The 24,114-nt window shown below is 41.7% G+C and overlaps 1 protein-coding gene across 2 annotated transcripts in view; it reads left to right on the forward strand.

Annotated features, from left to right (window-relative positions):
* The first annotated feature begins 5,514 nt into the window (after window positions 1-5,514).
* Window positions 5,515-24,114, forward strand: part of CPED1 (cadherin like and PC-esterase domain containing 1) — a 156,379-nt gene continuing 137,779 nt past the window's right edge. For both annotated transcript variants that reach the window (XM_086473201.1, XM_086473206.1), the window contains exons 1-2: window positions 5,515-5,786; window positions 18,061-18,247. In XM_086473201.1, coding sequence (XP_086329327.1) covers window positions 5,535-5,786; window positions 18,061-18,247 — 439 coding nt within the window. In that variant the 5' untranslated portion in view covers window positions 5,515-5,534. The remainder of the gene's footprint in view (window positions 5,787-18,060; window positions 18,248-24,114) is intronic.

The raw sequence follows: 24,114 nt of genomic DNA on the forward strand, positions 1-24,114 counted from the left end.
AACATGGCTGAGACACAAAGAGATGCCTCTGGACAAATAACTCAGTTGGCCCAGATCCTGCTTTAGGGAAGCTGGGGTGGATTCAGCAGTCTGGTGAGCTGAGTATCAAGCTTTACCACTGCCTAAAAAACCTTGTTCCCTTCCTCTGTTTACATCCTCCCTCACTCATGTTCTCCTGCCGTTTAACCTGTACCAGCACTAGGGTCCATTGGACTTCTCCAAGAGTCGATTCAGCTCGCTCACCTGGCAGAAAACCAACCCGGCTGCGCAGTTTTTTCTCATGAAAGGATCTAATGAGCACCACCGCAAGGTAGGAAGAGAGGAAGGGGAAGAGCAGGAGCAGAGGTAAAGAGGAGACACTAAGGACAGGGAAGAGGGGAGCAAGCAAGTTCTTCCCCTTTCCATTACTAAAACTGGGAATTGCTAGACTGGCTGATCTACCCATGGAACTGCAGGCCCAACAGCGTCTTTCTTGGGGCAAAATATCCATCAATCACAGCTCTTAACACACTGATAAAATTTACAGACTAATGATCTAAAATGGACTATATATTGACTGTACATATATGTGGACTGTAAATCCTATGATAAGAGAAGTAAACACAGTGCTTGTGTAGTCCAGATCATTTATTGCATCTCACATAAAGATAGAATATTAAATAAATTGAACAATAATGAGAAGGAAAACCAGAAGAGGTGTCTCCCCTAAAACTCTCCCGTTAACATCAACTGGTTTTCTTTCCAAGGCTTTGTGGAATCTTCTATGCTAGCCTGCCTTCACTGTGAGCCAAAATCAGAGAGCTGAGCCAAAGCGGGATTAAGACGTGAATCATTGTTCTCTGGAGTGCTCTGTGGAACAAAATCACAGTGTCATTAAGGCTTACAGTGTTCTATGAATGGGAAAGGGGGAGAGAGTCCGGGTTTTTACTATGCTGGGATCGATTTAAACTTCGGTAGTATCAAATCTTGCAATGTGCAGAGCAATAATGAAATGTGTTTCTCCTGTTTTCTTCGCTCTGTGCCAGTCTTCCCCATTCACTGCTTGTAATGGGACCACACACAGGATTGAAGATGCTGCAACTCTAATTGCAATCTGGATTGAATTCAGGGTGAGGTAAAAAATTGTGGAGGGTGCAGCTAAGCAGGCTTTCTCCAGCACTTTAACTAGATGTTTTACTTGAATATTTACAGTGCTATTAATGCCTATTGTTCATAAAGCTTTTATCCAATATTTGAAGTTTATGAGAATATATGGCCCTTGGCATAGTTTTTAGCATGCTAGAAAATCAAAAAGAAATCAAAGAGTTGACCATAAACAATGAAAATTGTGTATAGGTTTGCACTGTGGAGATGACAGACCTGATTACAAAGAATTGACTATCAGTTCATTTAGAACTGATATTGTTGCTGGGACACTATACGTTGTGATTTGAAACTTGCTCTAGAAAAGAGCAATTGTGATTAGGTTTTTAAACACATTTTTGTCCTGGCAGCCTGGATATAGTGAAATTATTGATGCAAAATGGTTTTTATTACATCAAGTCCTGATCTTACAAGCACTTATATCTGGACTAAACTTTATTCAGAGTTGCAGAATGATTCATGTTAGATCTCTGAGTAAAGTTAATCATGCATAAAACGGATCTATTCAGCTGGCCATAAATTCCTGCTAACTTTCTTTGCCTAATATTTTCTTCTTGGTTGGCTCCTGGCAAATATCTGTCCAGGTCACTACTTAAAGCATGGAAATAATTCTTCAGTGGTCACTAGCTTTCACCACTGAACAAACACAGGGACTTGTGTAAAATGAAAGCTGTGTGAATATGAACTGGATTGCTTAAAACCCCAGTGAGATGATGAATGGTGCACATTACGTGCCTGCATGGCATATTGCATATTGGCTAAGTCCTTTCAAATCCTAGTCCCTGACAATTTTAGCAAGTCTTGTGACTTCCCTCTCACCTTTTCTGCATCAGGGTATCTTTAAACACTTACAGTCTATTCCAGACGATGCAAGTGGAACTGGGATTCTGGCTGGTGGCACTGGAGATCACTCTTGACAGACAGGGCTGGTTGGTTTTGGCAGAAGCAATCCCTGCAGGACCTTGCCTCACACAGAGCAGGGCAGCAGCCAGCTGCTGTAGGTAGCATACAGGAAAGCAGACCGGAGTAAGCAGAAGGAGTAGGGAGAGGTAAGCAGGCTGGAGAGCCCTTAATCTATGCAGAGGGTGCAGCCACTGGCAGGAAAAGGTCTGGGAATCGTAAATAGGAAATTAATACTAGATTTGTATTGTGTGCCAGAAAGAGGAGATTTTCAGCTTTCTGCTAAGATTTCTGAAATACGTACGTACACCTGCAAGAATAAATACTTCGCTGGATATTTCTGATCTTACAGATAATTGTGTTATGCAGTTATTTGAACACTATACACTGAAGACTCATGAGTTTGGGACCCAGGAGGCCTGACTATTTATCCACTTATATCTTTTCTTGCAAGTTACTGGTTAATGCCAGGGGAATTAGCCTCCATTTGCATAGTCTTGACTTAATTTCTGAAGTGTCAGAATGTGGCCAGATAAGTCAGTAGACATGTAAGCCCAGAGATGTATAGAATTCTGATTCAAAAGATGACAAGAATCATGTTCGTTGCACTCTAGCTGTGATTGAGAGAAGCATTTACAGCTTAAGAAATGTGCATTACATGCTATTGTCATGAAAAGAAACCGTAAAATATAGGAAAAAAGCCAGCTCACTCCTTGGAACATCTGGGAAAAGGAGATGAACAGAAGGCTGATCCCCAGGAGTATATAGGAGGCAGTGATCTGCCTGGCCTCTGCTGATATCCCTTCATCTCTGTTTTTGCAGTATTATTCTTGGTACAGTAAATGAGTAAAAGCTGTCAGCTTGTCCTGAAGACTTGGGGCCCATGAGTGATCTTGGGGCTGCAGGAAGGAGGAATTGGCTCTGAGACATTGGGGAAAACGTGAGGAAAAAGACTTCACTTACGAGCTTGAAAGGGGCAAATGGTGCTGGGCTGGAGGGAGAGCATGGTTATAGCTGTGCTGAAGGTAACTGAGAGAGCAGGGGACGAGGACAGAAAGGATTACTTCGTTTTAGTGTGGGACTCTAGCAAGGGGACATGATCTCCACATCATAAAGAAACCATTAATCCAAATCTTTATAAACTGGTTTTAATCAAGTTTAATCTAGCAATAGCACGTAAAGCTCTGACTAAAATCTCCTCACTAAGAATTTCAGAGAAGTTGACAGCCATGCAAATGCCACCCACACAGCTGGTGGTTGTGGGTCCAGAAATCAGGGCATGCCAAAAACCACGGGACAATCTCTTAAAACAATAAAGCAACTCTGCTATGCTCTCCTCCTCCGCTGATGGGGTTACTGAGGCTCACAGGCTGCCTGTAGTGTCTCTGCAATCCTCCTTTGAACGTACCAGCTCCCTGGGTATGCCTCTCCATTGTATGGCGTAGACCTACCCCGAAGCCAGCTGCAGGGAGTCCATGGTTTTCCGATGTCCGCTAGCCAGATTTGCTGGCTTGCCAGAGGCTTTGCAGCACAGACTGGCTGGAGCAGGGCCCAAGGATGTGAGCTGGTGGGCGGGAGCACAAGCAACATATCTCAAGACAGCAGAGATGGGACTTTCTGTCTGGATGGCAAGCATTTATCATGGGAGGATACAGGCAAGTGTTGTGCACCTTTCCTGCTCAGGATAACCCAGGAGTCTAATTTAGACAACTACAGCCCCAGACAGAAAATTAAAACGCAGTGCATGTGACAGCTGAGGTTCTGTGAGAGGGGTTGAATCACTTCTATGTCATTTTTCTATATGTGCAAATTGATGGATTTAGTATGGAAAAAAAAAAAAAGATTTGAAAGCTGAATAAACACCAGCACTTCAAACCAATATATACTCCACTCTTCATTGCTATAGGCCTCTAACTGGCTAATGCTGCTTTTGAATTGTGTAGATTGGCTCAAAGTTATCGTAACAATGCTCATTTCTTATGTATGAGGCAGTGTAGGAAGTAATAGTTCTTTTCAAAAATAACTAAGGATGGAGGATAAAAGAGAAAACTTGTATACAGATATTTTTAGCTGAAAGAACTTGATTATATGAGAAGTTTAGGTCTATAAAGATAACAGAGTTCCTCAACTGTTCCCATCTGTCTCGTCCCTGTCCTGTGTCAGCAGGGGGAAGTAGTAACTAAGACCTTCTGTGGCTTAAATACTAAGTGCTTTCATTGGAGGATTTTTGTCCGCCCTCCTTTCTTTCCCTCTTTGACATCAGTAAGAAGTTTTATTTATACACTGCTATGAGATATTATATCTGCTATGGAAAATTACTGACAACTTCTTTGTCTGTGACTCTTATGTCCAAGTAAATCTGCTTCCTTTTATAACATTTTTGTTAATCTGGATTAAAATATTGCAGGTGCTGCTCAGATTTCTACTGCCTGCAAGGTATTAATATTGTTTCAATTAGACATTGCTGTAACAGCAGTTTTCTAAAAATTGCAGTGATGGTGGCTTCGAGGCATGCAGTGTGAGCAAGGACACCTCTTGTTCCCCATCCAGATCGCAGGCTGTGTCTCCAAACCCTGTGCCTGCTCAGAGCAGAGCTAGTTTAGCCCCACCCTCTGAGCAGTCCAGCCTTTATTTATATGAAATCTGTGGTCCAACTGGCTTCAGATGGCGTGTGTATGTGCGTGTGCCTGCCTTCTGAGTGTGTGAGACGAGCTGGGATCATGAGCCAGGGTTGTTCCAAGTGGTTTTAATCAGCAGCCCATTAGAGGAGAACGGAAAACTTCTAACAGGATAAGAACTGAGTAAGTAAACCTAACTTTGAACTAGCAATCTGGACAAAACAAATGCAAACTAAAATCTTCATAGTCTGTCAGTTTTCAGATAAATGATCACTTTTAGAGAGAAAGCTGTGCATGCTGACAGGAAGGAGGCAATTTAAAAGGACTGGAATGAAGGAAACTGTAAAAACAAAGTGGAAATTGAGAATGCAAGAGAGAAAAAGCCAGCAAACGATTGTTCACAAAGTTGGTACACTCTCTTACTCTTTTAAGCTGTGGACAGGACATGTTAAGCTTTAACCTCTTGCTTTCTTGGATACTGTTGTCTGGCTGAGCAGTTCCTTCTGCAAAAGGGGTGAAGATTTCTTCTCCTCACCTGTCTGCCAGTAGGTCTGTTCTCCCGAGAGTATGGTGTGGACGAGCTCTCTACAGCTGCTCACAGAATGCCCCATGGCACGCTGCTGTTTGCCACTGCTCACTTGTTGTTTTTTCACAGGTTGTTCCTATACCTCCATGCGAGGGTACTTCCCAAGCCTCTGCTCCTCTGGAATCCGTGACATCTTGCCAGGCACCAGGAAAGCGCTCAGCAGCAGAAATGGGGATAACTCTTGCTAGTTTTGGGTAAAGTGTGCCTTTTTTTACCCTGGCAAGACGTGGCTACTTGGACTGCATCTGCAATGTGGCAAAGGGCGAAGTGAGGACGGCAAAGAGGCCATGGTTTGTGGGCAAGTCCCCAAGTGCCGCAGGCTTTGTCGCCCTCGTCCCTTCCTTCTGGCCTTAGTGGTGGCCATCTGTCTGTTCTGCCAGACCCTGACTCCTCTCATGACCAGCAGCATCCTTTCAGCAGTCATTAATGGGATTGCGCCAAACAAACTACCTAAAACACAGCAAGGAAAATACAAGGAGTTCTCCCCAAGCAACACTCACTGCTTCCTCCCTGGCAATAATTCACAGACAGCGAAAAAGGTAAGTCAGCTGGAGCAGAGTGCTGAGCAATAATTAGCAAAGTGAGGGATAGCAAGTCTGGCAGGATCATCTGAGTCCAGCTAAAATTAGCCTAAGCTTGGAAGTCTGAGATCTGTATACAAACAAATGGGTGATCTAATGACAGCGGCATATGCACAAGCACGTCTCCATTACCAGCTCCTCAGTGTGGTGTTATTAACACAGGAATCCCGAAATCTTCAACTGAAACATGGCATTGCTCTGTGACTCCAGGGAGATGTCAGTTTGCTGCACAGACTGTATTTTATTTTGGCTTTAGGAATCGGGTCAGAGGCTTTACAGTACAGGCACGTAAATCAGGAGCCAGTGGGGTTTTGTGAAAGTGACTGAGGCTGTTAATTAGCACCAGCACTGCAGCTGCCTCACGTTAAAGTTATCTGCTGGTCAGTTTTGAACTTTACTGGGTTTTTCTGCTAAAAAGCTGAATTTAAATGTGTTTGAGAAATAATGAAAAAGCGCTTTTCACATTTTCAAATCACACTATTTACTTTGGAACCTTTGTCCCACAAATTTTGCTTTGTCCTTAGGTTACCTGACCTCATGTTTATTTTGTATAGGGTTCTTAGAATGGCTGTTAAAACCTAACAAATGCAAACACTGTTATTTTAGTTGGAAAATGTGGTTTGTTATATGGTCCAGACTGAGGCAGTTATTTTTACTCTGCAACCTGTGATCAGCACTAGCACAAATGTTTCAGATTTTCTTCCCTCCTATAGAGGACTGCTAATAGTGCAGCAGTTACTGCACTGTGAAATTATCATTATGCTGGCATTTTATACACAACTGTATCAGGACTATAAACATTAATCTGTGACTTCACAGGTTAGGGACAGCATCCATATAAAGCAGTTGAAATTTAAAAAAAAATTTAGAAGGCTGCTGCTTCGATTAGACAGGGTTCACTGTCTGAAAGGTCAGCACTATTGATTTTAGGAGAGCAGTTGTAAAGTGCATCTTCTGCAACAGTAAAAACCAGATATGTGGAATAACTTTGGCATGAACTCTCTAACCTTAAGTCTTAAAAATGGATTTGTTTTCTTGTGAAGGTCAGAGAGATTTATCTTAAGAGTTGCAGAAATCTAGTCCATACTGCCTTTGTCATAATTTTGTATTTTAATGACCTTTTAGTACACTAGGTACCCTGATTTGGATTTGTTCAACAAAGTGACAAGAAGAATTAGAATTTAAAGGGAAATAAGCACACCTGGTAGATGCAGATCACATTGTGTTACAGCTTTTGACACTTAGAGTCCGTTCCTTTTTACTCATTGATATCGTAATGGCAAAGAACATTTAATATCTTACCTTGGGGTACCTGAAGTCTGTAAGAACTGGTGAAATAATGGCAAAGTTTTGCTAATGTGCTGCTTGGCTGAAAATATCTGTAATTTCTTCTTTCTCGATTTGCCTGAGAAAAATGAAGATTGACACTGAACTTGGTGCACTGGCTGTCTGAAAAGAGAAGGAAGCTTAAGTTTTAACAGCATTCTGTACTTAGTGCCCTCCAGCATACATGGATGTGACTATCACATGCACATGCTGAACCTATAGTACAGATGTAAATGCATATGTTAACCCCTATAGGTGTGGTTTCCAGGGCTGTGCTGCACTAACACATTCCTCTTCAAGTTCTGAAGACCACCCATAGCTGGCTCCCTATTTGTCTTAAAAGTTTCCTCTAGAGCATGATGAACAAAATGTCTTGCACATGTTGGGATGTTACTCTAACTTGCTCTCTGTTTCCAGAGAATACTCTGCTGGTTGTGTGGGCTGAATAATAATCTCAGGGAGCAGAAAAGACAAACATCTCCAAAAATCTCTACCACTTTGCTTTGAAAGTATGTTCTTGAGCTGTGTGGTTTCGCCCACTGCTTATTCAGACAGCTGAACTGTTATCTTGCTTGATTTTATTGGGTACCTAGTAACATCTAAGACAAATGTCCTGGTTGAAACTTTACACTGTTCTGTTTTACAGTCATGTGCCCACCCACAGTAGCTAGTTTGGAAACAAGTTTTCATTAAAGCTCTGGTTTAAAACTTCATGTATGAATCTGGAAAAATACTTTAAAATATAGTCCCAATTATTCACATTTTTAATTAAGTAGTAACACATGTATTCTTATTCTATAAATAGTCCAGCAAGCAAATTTATTGAGAATCTATTGTGCAGTTAAACAGTGACTTAAAGCAAACACTGCAACGTGTACTATGAAATCAGAGTTCATTAATAAATTTTAAGGAAAAGAAGACCTGACTGGAGATAATATTCTTTAGATAATACCCAGTGTTTCTGGGTTTTGAGACATAGCATCTGTCACACTACAGAATCTTTTCAGAGTGGGCAGGGGCAGGTTTAATTTTTGCTTCCTTCATAGGAACAATAAGTATTGGGTGGAGCTTGCTGTGAGAATTTGGTTATGGTTGTTATTGTATGAGCAAAATCCCCTTCCAAAGTCTGATAATTTCTCCGTTCAGAGTACATATAGCACTAAGTGCCTCTGAAAAAAAAGTTAAAAATGCTGGTACCTTTTATGAGCCATTGGGGGAAGCAGAGAGAGAGATCTGAGGAAAAGTGATCTCTGATCTCAGAATTCATGTAATTTTGGAAGCGAAAGTTCCAGACAAATGCAGAAAAATCATGGGGCTGAAAATTGCCAATTTGATCTGTGAACCTATCCAAGATGCCCTGGGATGGAGCCATTACTGTCAGGCACATAGTGCAAGCTATCTTTTTTTAAACATAGTGCAAGCTATCTTTTTTTAAACTGCAAAAATGCAGATTTCATTCATAGCTTGGAAAACCTGTCAGAGCTCATAGTGCTTCTCTCTCAGGTATCACACATTACAGGAGTTTTAAAAGCTGCTGGAGAGCTGGTCCTGTAGCCTTTCACATGAACAGAGATCAATATTAGTATCTGTAGCATGAAAAATAGATGGCTGATTTCTGAATCTACCACATTATAGGCATTAGAAGGAGATATCACATCCAGTAGCAGGCTGTCTTCTGGTTCAGCTGGGCACACTTACCTCCTGCATGATGAAATATTTGCAAATATATATAGGAAGGAGAAAAGTTGGTGACATAGCATCAAAACTGAAATATATATCAGCAAAAAAACCCCATACAAGCCCTGTGTGTAGGTTTGCCTGGTTTGGCATGGTATTGTGCCAGAAATACGTTTACCAGCCAGATGTAAAACTGTTACACTCATTTTAAGTCATTTAGCTCTGCTTCTCAGCCAGTTCTGAGAAGAACTAATTAGCTGGTTATGCTGTGTTTCCATTCTCTGAACTAACTCAGCTAGAGCCAAATTAGCTGTCTCTGCCCAGCAGTGAGCTTTGCCCAGGTAGATGTAGTACCTCTGCTGTTGGGAGGAAGCAATGAGACAGTATTGCTCACGTGGTAGGCGGTGTTTCGGCGTACTGGCCCTCTAAACACGGCCAATGTATAAAAAAATTAGATTTTTTAATTTTAAGGTGGGTCTTGGAGATTATTTCATGGATACTCACAAGACCCGTGCTTCACATCCCCTGGGCATTTAAGGCCAACTGAGAAAGAGAAAACAAGACATGCAGCTGTTTATATGAGAATTTAATGAGTGGGTGAGGCTGGCATCTTAATAAATGAAATATAACAGGTAGGGTGAAAAAAGCTGTCTTCACTTTCAAGGCCCTCAACCTGCCACTTATGTTTGGTGTAAAAGATATATTTCCAAGAGGAGCTATAATGAAGTTAGGAAACAGGAAGAATGAGAAAAAGGTTTTTATGGCTTTATTCTGAACAAATAGGATAGGATATCATTTACTGGGAGTGGACAGTATGAAAGATGAAAGCTAATGACAGCTTGATGTGGCCATATCTCAGAGATACTGTGCAGAAAAAAAAAAAAAGGAAAAAAGGAAAAAAAAAAAAAAGAGACAAATATCATGTTTAAGTCCTAACCAAGATCTAGAGGAAGATCCGGTTGAACATCTTGCACAGGTTGTAGGCCCAGGTACCTATATTTGAAAATTGGGAGTGTGAAAAGCTGAGAAATTATTACTAGAACTTTAGAACTCTGGACATCCAGAGTGGAATTATCCTCTCTTTACTAGAGTGCTCCACTCTATCTTGTCAGAAACATAAAGCTGGACTTCATAGTAAATGGAAGTAACTGCCTCTAATGCAAAATTCATCATGACTTAATGCAGACATTTGAAATAAATCTGATAAACTTCACTCTCTAAAGACAGATGTCTGGGTTTTTTCATATTGATTTTTTGGATGGAATATACTTGCTTGACTCAGAAAAAGCAGGGAACAAAGTGGGTAGGAAAGGAGTGTCATGGAAGAAGGCATGGGGAAAGGAGGCGAATGTGGGAGGCAATAATATCCTCAGAAGGTACAGAAGAGATTGTGCACAGAGGGGGGTGGATTTGTGCTGGGGAAGAGAAAGGAAGGTGGGAATGGACGTGGAGAGAAAAGAAGACAAAGCTAGTGGGAACTTTTGAAATGTAAATATGTAAAAAAGGAGAAATGAAGCTGGATGACAGAATGAGAAGGGGTGATTTCTGCTATTATGCAGAAATGGAGTATGGTGATTGCTCTGTATAGAAAAGATTACATTATGCATAATAAGGTTTGATACATTTTTTAAGTAAATTTAATCTTAAAAAGGATATTTATGTCATAGAATACAGTAGGGAAATGAGAAGTCTTCTCCTCATGAAAGAACAAAGAACTTTGCTAGCATGAACCCTCTGTTAATAGAAAGCAGTCGACAGATGATACGGTATCAGCAACTGGTTTCCTTGGAGTGATACCGCATTCAAATTGCATCCTACAAAAGCAGGACGTTTTTTTCCACCTTTTCAATATAAAATGCAAAAGGCGCTGAGGAAACAGCTATTTTTACTGCACAGATAGCTAGAGATATTTTGGTGATAAAGGGCAAAGCTGTTGTGGTAGCAGTCAGGAAAGAGGGGCAGGGTGGAGACTCTTTGCAGGAAGGGAACTTTGAGAAGGATGCATCAGCAGCAAATGGGAAATGGAAGCAGAATCTCACCCATGAACTTAATTGGAACCCTTTCCTCAAAAATAGCTGTTCTGATAAGATGGTAGGATTGGCTCATCATTCGCTCTCAAGACAAGGCGGTTTGTACTGTGAACTACATGCAATCATAAAGCAAAAGCATTTTGATAAAATAACTCTGTGCTTCCAGCTCAGAGTGCTGGTGATGGCTATGCAAATAACTCCAGTTTTACTCTTGGATTTATGAAGTCATCAGAAACCAGCCATCAAAGTAATGCAAATAATCTAGTTGCTTGTTCTGTATTTATTCAGCAAACAATTGGAAGCAGAATTACATTCCAACCATTTCATTCTACAACCCAGTCCTTTCTGATTAGGAAATCTAACAGAACATAAAGCCAACACATTTAAATATCCCCCAGAAAGTGAAACAGGAAATGAACTTCTCTGTTACTTCTTGATGCAGGAGCTGTGTGCACTCCAAATATAATGGTAGTATGAACAATTTACTATTTCTATGAACTTTTATGCAAACATGAAAAAGAATTTCAGTCACATTTGGAATTAATAAAGGTCTGCACAGTCCTGTAAATGAATGACTTATAAGGGCATTAGAACCACATGCTAAGATGTTACTATCGCTCTTCTTATTAATGCTGTTTAACATTCAGGCGGTAGTTTCTAGGAGTCCCACTTGCGGATTTTTTTGTAATGTTGTTGTGCTAGGTAGTGTTTAGCAGCAAAGGTAGAGCCATGCTTCCTTTGCTGGTTAAACGGGAATTTAGGCAGTTAGCTGCCTGTGAATATTGCTGGTAGTGGTAGTGTTTTTTATATAAGGTTGGTTCTATCTCGTGGTATTCCTGTTGGACTCCCCTTTCATGCGAAGGCCTTTTGGTTTACACAGTGGCTCATATATCTCTTTTGCAGCAGCACAGCATCTGCAGAAAGCAGCGGGGTTAAAGCAAGCTGCAGTCAAGTTATTTGAAGCCATCGGACAAGACTCTGACAGTTTTGCCTAGCTTGGTGTAAAAGAGTGGCTGTGTGTAACCAACACAGGGACTAACGCCACCAGAACTGCGTAGCTGAAAAGATGATTCACAGCTTTTGAGTTCTTTCCTGAGAGAAGTTAGGCAGGAGTGAGTTGGGCCATTATGTTAGGAAGAAGAATTTTGTTTCTGCAGTTGAAGTGATGGTCAATGAAATTCTATGGCAACAATTCAAACTGTATATTTGCTTCCTTGCCAGGCAGAGACAATGCATCAATATTTACAGAATTATGCAGTCTACTTGGAATCTGAAAAAAAGCCAAGGAACTGTTTTTCTCTCCTCAACTTGAAATATCTCTGCTATTTTCTTCGTGGCCAAAACAACAACAGTAATTACATATTATAAGATTCAGTTACTGACCAAATTTTGGATTTGTGGAACAACCCAGAAATTCTGTACAATAGAGTAAAGCTTCAGAGACTAATACAATCAATTATATCTTTATACATTCATAACCTAGAATTGGATAAACTGGTTTCAAGGAAAATGTCAAAACATTTTCTCTTTAACAGAGAACTTCACAGCTATGTGGAACTTGCAGACAGACAGAACTAAGAATTGCAACTCAGATAATAGATGTCTATTTTCAGGCAGACGAGGATGGTTACGTAATTCTTGAGCTTTCATATTATATAAACTGGGCTGTTTATCTCATTTTTTCAGACCTCAGAGGAATATACGTTTGAGTTGATAATTTTTTTTAAAATCCATAATAATTTTTATGGAGCTCAATTTTTTTTCTTTTTTGTTTTTCATGTTATTCTATAAACTGAAAACGAAATGACAAAATTCTTTTTTTTTTTTTTCATTTTTATTCACTTTACAGCCTATTGTGGTTTGTGTAGACCAGTTGTTAAGGCTGTGGATCATCTGTGTAACAGCCTATTGAACTAAATTGAGGTCAGTGACTCAGCTAAGTGCAACTATTTGCAATCTGTAAAAGCAGGTATATCATGTCAAAGCTGACATAGGCCTCATCCTAAATCATACAGGAAATCTCAGCTTTGCTGTAAAGTCTCATTAATTTCTGTGGAGACAGCTACACTATTCTCTAGGTAAGACATGGGCCACAGATGTTCTTTACCAATCCCTTTCACATAAGGTGTATTGAATCTGTAATAAACTGACCTGCTAACAAAGAGCCTGAGACTTCAAACTGGGGAAGAACTAAAAAATGGTTGGGACATGAAAACATTTGACCATTTAACAATTATTCTCAAATATTCAAAATGTTATGGTCTTAGACTGAATTTTTGGTCTAAGACTGTTGCACATTAAAATTATGGGAACACCAAAAAAAGTCAGAAACTTAAAACATTAAAATATGTGAAGAGCTTATTTTCATCTATTGTACTGTGCTGCTTTTATACCAGCTCTCTGCCCAGACTGCATTTTTATGATTGAGAAACATTTTATAAAAACCAGAAGACTCTTTAAGTGTATAAACATGTCTGCTATTTCTATAATATTGGAAATTCTGAAAAACATCCAGTAGTAACTAGATCAGCATGGCCAGTGATGTAAGGCATTTTATATAGAGCTTTGGAAAAAATTATGGAAACACTTGCTACAAGTGTGCAGTTGGCCAGAATTTTTTTTAATTCTGTGTAGCTAATGGATAGTTTAAAATAAAACAAAAAATCCACCCTACATTGCACTGGCTTGGCAAGAAAACAGAGGACACGTTGCATCTTGTAACCTGGACTGCAAATAGCCCTGAAAGGAAAGGGCAGAGGAAATAAATTTGGCAACACTACACATGGATCTCAAGTAAGCACCGTAAAAGGTGTTGAGCTACTTCATATTATTTAACAGTACCAAATTAGACATCAGGTCAAGCTGTTAAATTTAGGACCCTGAATTGTCTCAGTGTCCCAAAGGGCCCGTCATGGCTTTTTGGGAAGCTAGTGGATAAAAGTGCCTCATGCCTGGGTGGCAGGAGGGGAGCCTGGGGGTGCAGCTGAGAGTGTCCCCAACCAGGCCTGCTTGGTTGCTCCCAGCCCTGTGTCAGGAGGCTTTGGTCACTGGCAGCCTGAGGGATTTTTACGTGTCTCTGGACTGTGTGTCCCAAGGAAAGCCCTCTGGCGCAGCTAGTGGTGTGCTCCATGGGTGAGGGCCATTGCAAACCCTCTGAGCATCCATGAAAGGCACCTGGTAGGAGCCGGTTGCTGCCTGGGCCCCATGAAGCTGCTCGGGGCTGTTTGCCTTTGTGTTTTGTGGAAGTGACCTAGGTTACCACTGTTGCTTGAACTTCCTTTTTTTTTTTTTTTTTTTTTGCTACTATCAACGTTCTTTTGGACATTTGCCATTGCCAAACTGGAGCATTGTAAACATTTCTGCTAATCCCCAGGGAAGATGCTGTCTGCATCAGTGCTCATGTGGAGGCGGGAGGGAGAGGTACCTTCCCCTGGAAGCTCCTGCTGTAGGCAGGATGGCGCAAACCGAGGCCTCTGGCCCCGCGGACCATGGGGTCCCTAGGGCCCTTGGGATGCCTCGGGGCCAGTTGGTTCCTGTCCCCCTGTGCCTCGCTGGCCGGTAGGAGGGAGCATTGGGGTACACAGCTTGGTCCCCAGGCCCGGCTGGCACCCAAGGCCAGCAAGGCCTGTCGCACCAGGCATGGGCTGCGAGGCGGTGGTCGGGCTGGGTGAGCCCTGCGAGAGCTGCCCTTGGAGTATTGCCCACAGGGGAAAATAAAGAAAATAAAGTCATTGCTGGGTGCTTGAGACAGACATTTGTTTGAAGCAAAACACTTAAGGAGTGACACTGCAGGAGGCTTTACTTTCACGAAGAAAGGTGTATTTTGGTAGCATGGTAAAAGCGTGATAAGTGTTAGCAAGGAGGGGTGCACACAAAGTGCCGCCAAGTCCAAGGTGGGACCCTTGCATCAGGCAGCAAGCACCCCTAGCCACGCTGGGAGGGATGGGAGCACGACAAGCCATAATCGCCAGCTGAAACCCATCAGGGATGTGTCCTGGGCTGCAGCCCCTCTGCAGTCCTCATGCGTCCTTAGCTCACCCTGCAACAGTGGCCCTTGCAGCACACTTGGGATGGAAAATTGGATTTGCTCACAGAGTAGCGAGAGGTGTCTGTCTCCTGATTTTCTTCCGCAATGCATGTGAAATGGAAAGTGGGAAGTGTCTGGCTGGACTGCTCAGAGGAGGAGGGAGAGGGAGCATAGGAGGGGGGACAAGGCAAGGGCTGGATTTAGGAACAAGGAGGGAGGGAGGGAAACAGAGAGGAAGGTCTGCCAGCGGCTGCTGGCGCTGCAAGAGAGCAGGAAAGAGAGAAGATAAGAGGAGAGGAGGGAGGGGCAAAGGCAGAAGAGGAAAGAATGGCTGGTGCTGTGGTGGGGAAGGGTGATCTGAGATGCTCTAATGCTGTGCTTGCCACTCAATCAACGTGTTTTAAAAATGCTGGGACGCCGGGGTTACATCTGAGAGGTTACTTAATGCAGTTCCTGTGACTTCACCCTGTGCTATTTATACTTCTTCCGAACAGCACGTGGTCAACCTTTACTTGAATATCCCAGTGTCTAAAGTAGTTTTGGGCTGCACATTTAGCAAATATATGTGGAAGACTCTGACAGTGTTGTACTGAGATATTTTCAGGGTTCCCTTGTTGATGATGGTAACCCTTTCCACAGGGGATGTCTGCTCCGGAGCAAAAGCAGATGTGGCATTAAAAGCTCAGGGCTCTGAAACAGTTCATGCTCCTCACTGCTGCAGAGAAGCTTACACTTCAGTCAAGTGTAATGTAAAACTGTGTCCTGTACTTGGGGAACAGGCTGCTGAGAAGAGTGACTTTATCACTACTTCCCAGGGTTATAAACAACTGGACACATCTTGAATGACATTTGTTTATATCAAAGCATCTGAGTCTTTTCAGTGTGGTCTACTGTGTACAAAATGGTGGTGCTTTGTTTGTGCAGCACTTCCTATCTCTAGTGATAAGCGTACTAAAATTAGGACTTTGGAATAATTTAGTTTTTAAAGGACATACTGCTAACTACTGCTAGGTTCAAATTAATGAACTTGCCAAGAACTAATTTCAGGTACCAGAATTTAATCCCTTAAATACTGGTATGTTTCAATCCTAAGGACAAATACTTCTCACTGAAAAAAATCTTCTCTATTAGTGGCACTTTTATTGCAAAAGAACAGCTAGACTATTCCAGATATTAGTGACCTGTTTCCCACATGGAGCATCCTATTTTTATTACTTGTTGTACTGGGTTTTGCATGGCAAGGTTTTGGTAGCAGAGGTACTATAGGGACAGCTACTGTGAGAAGCTGCTATAAGCTTCCCCTATGCCCAGTAGAGCGAATGCCAGCTGACTCCAAGACAGACCCACTGCTGGCCAAGGCTGAGCCGATCAGCAATGGTGGTAGCACCTCTGTGACAATATATTTAAGAAGGGGGAAAAAACCCTGTGCAACACCAGCAGCAGTCAGAAGAGGGGAGTGAGAATACGTGATAGAAACAACTCTGCAGACACCAAGGTCAGTGAAGAAGGAAGGGGGAGGAGGTGCTCCAGACACCAGAGCAGAGATTCCCCTGCAGCCCATGGTGAAGACCATGGTGAGGCGGGTTGCTGCCCTGCAGCCTGTGGAGGTCCACAGTAGAGCAGTTATCCACCTGCAGGCTGTGGAGGATTCCATGCCAGAGCAGGTGAATGCCTGAAGGAAGCTGTGAACCCGTGGGAAGCCCATGCTGGAGCAGGTTTGCTGGCAGGACTTGTGACCCCATGGGGGACCCATGCTGGAGCAGGGCATGAAGAACAGCAGCCCGTGGGAAGCACTCACACAGGAGAAGTTCGTGGAGAACTGTCTGCCATGGGAGGGACCCCACACTGGAGCAGGGGGAGAATGTGAGGAGTCCTCCCCCTGAGGAGGAAGGAATAGCAGAAAACAACAATGTGACGAACTGACCGCCACCCCCATTTCTCATCCCCTTGTGCCGCTCAGGGGGAGGAGATAGAGAATTCGGAAGAAAAGTTGAGCCTGGGAAGAAGGGAGAGGTGGAGGGAAGGTTTTTTTACATTTTGGTTTTATTGCTCATTATCCTACTCTGATTTGATTGGTAACACATTAAATTAATTTTTGCCTAAATCAAGTCTGTTTTGCCTGTGATGGTAAATCTCTCTGTCCTTATCTCGACCCATGAGCTTTTCATTATTTGTTCTCTCCCCTGTCCAGCTGAGAAGGGGAATGACAGAGTGACTTTTGTGGGCAGCTGGCATCCAGCCAGGGTGAACTCAACACACTTATGTAAGACATAAGATATTCCCCTTTCCCCAAGAACCCTATGACAATGGCACAGTAATTCTCTCTTTTGAGAACTTAATGTCAAGCTCGCACTTTCTCTGGGTCTTTGGGGTGGCTTTTTTCCATTTTTCCTTACAAGAAGCTCAGATCCCAGGCTATTACACAGAGGAAGGGTTTCCTCTAGATGTCATTGTCCGTAGGCACTATGTGGGAAGACAGTGAATTGTAGACAACCCAAGAGTTTCTTGGGATTCATTGGAGACATCATACCCCTTTCCACTTGCTTCTACATACAAGTCTCTCTGCAGTCCTCCAATCAGCTGGATCATGTTGGACTAATAGGGCAATAAGGGAAATAGGGCAATATATTTAATTTACTAGAGGCACAGCAATCTACAGTACTGTTTAGGATTTCTCTGCATGCTTTTACCTCAGTACTCTTCTTATTTTTCTTAATTATGCTGCACAGCAGAACTCAGATGCCTGCACATACACCTCCATAGGACCCACATTTCTTGGTACAGTTTACATAGGACCCACCAAGTGTTCTCTGCTAGGTGACCCACAGATCAGCCTGAAGCCACAAAGTCAGTTGGCAAGTGTTACCAGATCACCAGAGAAGCCCAGATTTCAGCCAAAGGTGTTTCCATGAAGGGAAGACCGTAGTTTAACTATCCTCCATTGCTACCCTGAGCTTTTGAACCCTTGCAATACCAGTCCAAAATGAAGATAGAAAAAATGGAGAAGTAGACAGAATAGGATTTGTGGTCAGAAGTCCCTGATATAAAGAGAGTTTTTAATTATACCAGAAATATTTTCCTGATTGTCACAGTAAGTTACTCATTTCTTTTTGTGAAACTGCTGAGGAGTGTCCTATCTTAAACCATTGCCTTTGCATTGTGTTTGCTGTAGATCGATGACTCCATTCTCCAGTACTTTGGAAGCCGTACAAGAAGAGCAGTTCTGTACGCACCTCCTGCCCACCGTGAAACTGACCGTCAGCTCTGTCAGCGCATCCTGGAAAAACATGGATATACAGTCACAGTTCTTGACAACAGGAGACTGATGGAAGATGTCAGGCATGAGGGCACTTATCACAGTAAGAATAATCGGACTCAGTTAATTCATTAATTACTAAATGTTAGGTATTGATCCAGCATTCTTCCACAGAAGTAAAGCTTATAAACTCTTGATGTAAGTAAGGATAGAAGCCAAATTCTAGCCTTTCTTGATTGTGGAGATAATTTTCCACAACTAGACGATTTTTCCATTAGATATACCCTTCTGTAAAAAAAATGGAGCAAAGTGATTCATCATAGTCTTGACAACCAAATCAGATCGGTTTTGTTGCTGATGACTCCTCATACCAACTTCATCAGTATAAATGTGTGATTTTCAGTAAAGCATTTCATAACAAAACAAATACCTGCTACATTTGTTTCTTTCTTATTTTCTCTCTTAAAGAAAAGCTTGAAGGTACGTTTTTTCCTCCAGTAATGTTTTGCTTGTTCTGCAAGCTTGTTAAAGAACGCAATACAGAAGAAGTACATTTTGCACTTGCTGCTCTCGATTATTACTTCCTGCAGAAATTCGATCCCCAGTTAAAGCAAGCTACTGAAGAAGCTTGATCTTGCACAAGGGACTGTAGCTTTGTTGTGTAGAGTTTTACTGTGCTTGATAGAGGAGCTTTGGGCACCAGTTATATGCATGTTGACCATGTTTAACTGCTCTTGGACACCTTAGAGGTATGAACTGAAACTGTGATCTCAATTTGGTCTTCTGTTGGAAGTCAATTTCGGAACTGGAAGGCTTTGAAAAAAATACACAGGCCACAATTCTCTCGGTAGGAAAATGGTGTGGTGGGTTATTTCTCATGCTAAAGAGAGCGCTGCTTGCATCATTCAGGCTTGCAATACATTCCTGGGGTTACCAGAGAGCTCAGTTTTACTTTGTGCTTTAACCAGAGAGAGTAGTTTCATAGATGAAAACCGTAATTACTTAGCATGCTTAAGGCTGCTCAATATTCTACCACTTACTTCAAGTTTCTTTAAGAAAGTTTCTTGAAAATGAAGTACATGCAGTTTTCTTGACAGGCTGTACCAAGAAATAGTGAATTGTCTTCACCTCACTCTTTTCTTTTAACCTGGTTTCATAGGCACCTTTCAGCCACTCCTTGCCTTGAGTACTTTCTGTCTCATTGTGACAAGACACAGTGTGTCTGCATTCTTTGCTAATGTCAGATGGGCTGCAGAGAAAAGATGGCATCTCTGGGACCACGTGAAATGCTTTTGTTTCAAATAGCCAAGGAAGTGGGTATGCCAAACACAGTTATGATCTAGAAAAAAAATGGCTGTACTAGACTTTGCTGCAATGATCAGCTCAGGCTGAAGTTCTCCGGTGCAGGTTTTTACCCTCCAAACGCTGCCTCTGCAGAAATCAACTTAACGGTAGGTATTTATATTTTACAGGCTGGCAACAGTACTTCTTGTAGCATTTTTCCAGTAATGAGAAAAAAAAAAAAAAAAAAGGTTCTAGGTATTTTCCAGTAACATCCTACAGCTTCCACCAGATGTTCGAGTATGTAAAAAAGTCAAATGTTTGCCAATTTAAGGTAAAGAGTAAGACTCTACTAATTCCATTTCATGGCATCAACTGTCTTTAACTATTCCTTGTTATATAAGTGCCTAGCTTTAAAGTTATGTTTCAAAAACAAGAAGTAAGTAAAAGTGCATGTCTGCATACCAAACCAATGATCTTTTCTTAGAACTAAACAAGTTACACTCAAAGTTATTTTTCTTTGCCAGTAGATGATGGGGTTTACTGTTCTGGATAGGTTAGTACTCCTTATTTTGAAGAAGGGTATTTTGAGCTATGCTTTGTCATAATATTTTCATAACAGGAGTGTTATAAATTATTTTAAAAAATGTTCCTTGAAGCCTCTATTAAAAAGATATAGATAATGGACTCAGAAACATAGATCATGAGTGTTGTGAAAAATCTATAGAGTCATTCCTTCTTACTTGGTATTATTTAGCAGCTCTACCCGGTGCTTTTATTTTTGTGCAGTCTGTCTTACTCTTGCATCTTTTAAAGTTCACTTTAATTTTGAAAGGATTTTTTGTTTAGAATGGCTGAGAGCCAAGATTCTAGCTGAAGTCATATATGGGAAAAAATCCACCACAAAACCTTCCTAACTTTTTTGTGCTGGCCCGCTATTAATTTTGGGACCAGTTCTGCTCCTGCTTGAAACCCAAATGTGACAGCTCTGCACACTGATCTTCCAGAGAGATCCTCCACACCTGGGCTGCAGCACTATGTTGAGTTCATTGCTGTAAAGAGAGAAACATCAGGAGAATAGTTTTCTTCAGTGGAAATTTTTCACTTCTTACAGACCAACCAAAGCATTTTGAGTTTTGGTAACTGGAAAACAGTTGTCTAAAAAGGAAAAGCATACCTTTCGTTATTTTTTTTTTTTTTTTTCATGGCAAAGAGACTGTGGTTTATGGCTTTCCTATGAAAAATCCATATAGATGCATTCTGCAGTAAAACATAAATTATTCAAACCCCTCATTTTTCACAGAAAAATAGCTTTGTCAGTAAATTCTTAAGCAGCTTTTCCTGAACAAAAAGTAGCTGTGCTTTCACCATTCCTTAGCAATTAGAGCCACATGGAAGGAAAAGCCTATGGACTGGCAATATCTGTGCCTGCTCTGAGCTCTTGGAGTCTTCATTTTCTGGCAGCCCTGAATGAGCCAGTTCTGCTGTAAGGTTTAACATGTCTCTTAGTCTGCTACTGGGACGGAGATAGAGAGGTGGTATCGTCTTGGTAGCAGATGATGGGATAGTCAGGTTTTGCGGAGAGCTGGGGTTGCCACCTTGTGCATGCAGCTGCTGCTGGGGTATATCTGTTTAAGCATGGTCAGTATCTGTGGTAAGTCTCGCATGAAGTAAGCAGTTCAAATGAAGCTGGATAACAGCTGATGAGAAAGATATCTGGTTTATTGGCCAGCACATCCATAAATGTACACTTGTTTTGTTTGCCAGCTAGGCAGAAGAAGGTGTGATTGGTGTGTTGTTCCTTCCTTCCTCCTCCTTTTTTAAAATGTGAGACTCTGCTCGTAAAGGCATAGCCTCTGGGACAAGTTCTGCCTTTGCTGCAGCCTTGGAGGGTGCTGAAACTGGTGTCAATGCCTCATGGAAAATAATGAAACGATCAGAAGGACAAGTGAGAAAGTCCTACACCTCCAGATTTTCTCCTGGGAGGCTTGCTGTGCTGAGCCGCACAAGCCTCAGGCCTTTGTTCCCTCCGCCTGGCACAGTCTTGTGCTGCTCTATCAGAGGTGAGTGGGATGAGCCACTTGGCTTCAGAGCACCCTTACGTCCTTCCAGAGCGGCAAACACCAGAGAAGTACTTGCCAAATATTTTCCAGTCTTCTGCCTTCTTCCTGTCCTTTCAGTCTGAGAAGTCCTCATCCCTGGGGCCACAGTAAAGAGTAACAGGATCTGTGGACCCCTATGGCTCTGTGATGCCCTGACAACATTTTCATGTTTTTTAACAGAAAGGTTTTATCTCAGAAATCTGTTGCACTAAAATTCATTTCTGCCCTCCAAAAATAATGTTCCCTTGTTACTGTCTGCTGCCTGAACCTTTCCTGAGTTCCATACTTTCCCCAGATGACATCTTCTAAGATAAATAAACTACTTATATCTTTCTTTCTGGAGCCATCAGTTTTTCTGTTCTTTGCTCCGTGTGCCTGCCTCATTAGTCAATGGTGACCCTCCCTTAATAGGCATTTCCTTCATTTCTCAGTTCTTCACCTTTACTAACAGTTACACAAATCGCAGAAAACAGCAGGCTCAGAAAAACATGTGCAGTTGTATGCTACAAATCTGACGAGGCAGTTTTAATTCATTCTGCAATAACATGAAAATTTCTGTTGTTACTGCTAACTTTTTGAATGGTAAAGATTCTGCATAACCTTAGTGATAACCAGTCAGTTTGGCCATGGGAGAAATGGCCATGTCTATTCAGGCTGCTGGCAAACTGGGTGCAACACTATATGCTCCCTGATGCCTTAGAATGTTACTTTTAATAATTTGGTGGAACTTTTTGCAATTGCAATGAGTGACTTTAAAAAAAGAAGCATAAACTGTTTTCATAGTATTGATTTTACACAACCATTTCCTATTTTTAGAATTCTACAGTTTAGTATTTAAACTTTACTATGGCTTCTGTTTGTTGTTTGAGTGACATCCATTGAAGATGAAATTTTAGCCATGCCATTAGAAAGATTATTACAGTGCATATATTGATTTGGTTTTGGGTTTTTTTGATGATTTCTTGTCCCATAAGTTAAGTATTGAACCCTTGTTATCTTTGGTCAATATTTACCTCTTGGATTAGTAAGTCTTGATATTTATTTCCACTGAAACCAATACCAGCTTCACATCCTATTCATTCACCTGAGATTGTTAAGTGGAGATCATGTATACCCTTAAATTTACATATATTGCAAAGAATATTAGATCTGAAGTTATTTCCTATTTGCTGATTTTATCAATATGCACTGAATTCTCATCTATTTTCTGCCATTTTAAGAGCATGCTGTGTTTAAATACTTGGCTGTGTAAATTAAGCCCTGGTTCCAGCAACTATGAGGATGATGTGGCTTTTTGCAGATGTGGGAGCAATGCTTGGGTGGAGCTGCTCTGAGAACAGGAAGGGATGAGTGAGACAACAGGCTCATGGGAGCAAATCTGAGCAAATCTTGGCCCTTCTTTTTATGCGCTGGGGTCAAGAGATCTGTCTGGCATCTCATGGTGTGTGATGAGTGAACAACTCCTCATTGTTAAAGCAACCTGAATATATATTCGGACATAACTCTTTGCTGTAAGTGGTGATTTGAGAACTGTAATACTGTTAGGGCAGATATGGCCCCTGCTGCCTCCCTCCTTGGCTCTCTGTGGAGTACTCTGTTGCTTCCTTGTACCCAGTGGTCACTGCTTGTAAAAGCTGCTGCTTGGGGAATGTCAGGAAGCATGAGCCTGCAGGAGCAAGTACAGCAGACGTGGAGTGATGCTAGCTGTAGGTTTCTGTCTCTCTGGATGGTGCATGACTGAAGAAGCACTTGGGGACAGATGAAAGAAAATTCTGCTTTGATTCTCCCCAAAAGCAGTTTTCCAAGTCAGTCTGTCAATTTTTCATTTTGGTTTGTTGGATATCCTTTGGACAATTGCTCTTTAACAAAAATCTACATTTTCTATGGGAAGAAAATGTTTGTGTCTGTCACTCCTATTCACAGTAGGACTAGGCAGCAGAGAAATGTTTCCACACCAGAGTTAGAGATGGAGAAACTACAATAAAAATCACATAGGTCACTGTCAGAACTAGGATGAAATTCATGCTTCTTGCTGTATATCTTTGTGTTATTCCTTTAGCACATTGTATCACCTCTAGTACTCCCCACTATTCATGCTTTTGACCAGAAGCTAAATCAGCAAAAGAATCGACTTAATTGCTGACATCTGGCCAGCAGCAAGGCAGGAACTTGCAGAAGTGCTGCTTCATAAGTGCAGCCAGTAATAGTTTCCTCAGGGCTGCTAATTAGTCTAGAGAATAAACTACAGCCATGGGTTCTGGAGGCCCCCAGGGCCATGTTTGGTGACTGTCAGACATTTGCTTTTCATTTTCCAAGACATACTATATCAGTAAAAGTGAAGAGAATGAGAGGAGGTGGTAGAGACAGGAGGACACAGGAGAGTATGAAGAGCGGTAGGAGTTGGGGAACAGAGGTGCTTGTTAATGTAAAATATTAAAAAAACTCTGCTACCAAGGGAAAAAGGACAATCTGTTCTTCATGCCTATGGTAAACAGGACATGAATTACTACAACACCAACAAAAAAATTACTTTGGGTATTAGGAAAGCTGTTGGGGGTAAGGCTAGTGAACTAATCAAACGGGTCCC

This window comes from Leptosomus discolor, chromosome 1 (assembly GCF_034619465.1).
Source record: "Leptosomus discolor isolate bLepDis1 chromosome 1, bLepDis1.hap2, whole genome shotgun sequence".
In the NCBI taxonomy this organism is placed as follows: domain Eukaryota; kingdom Metazoa; phylum Chordata; class Aves; order Leptosomiformes; family Leptosomidae; genus Leptosomus; species Leptosomus discolor.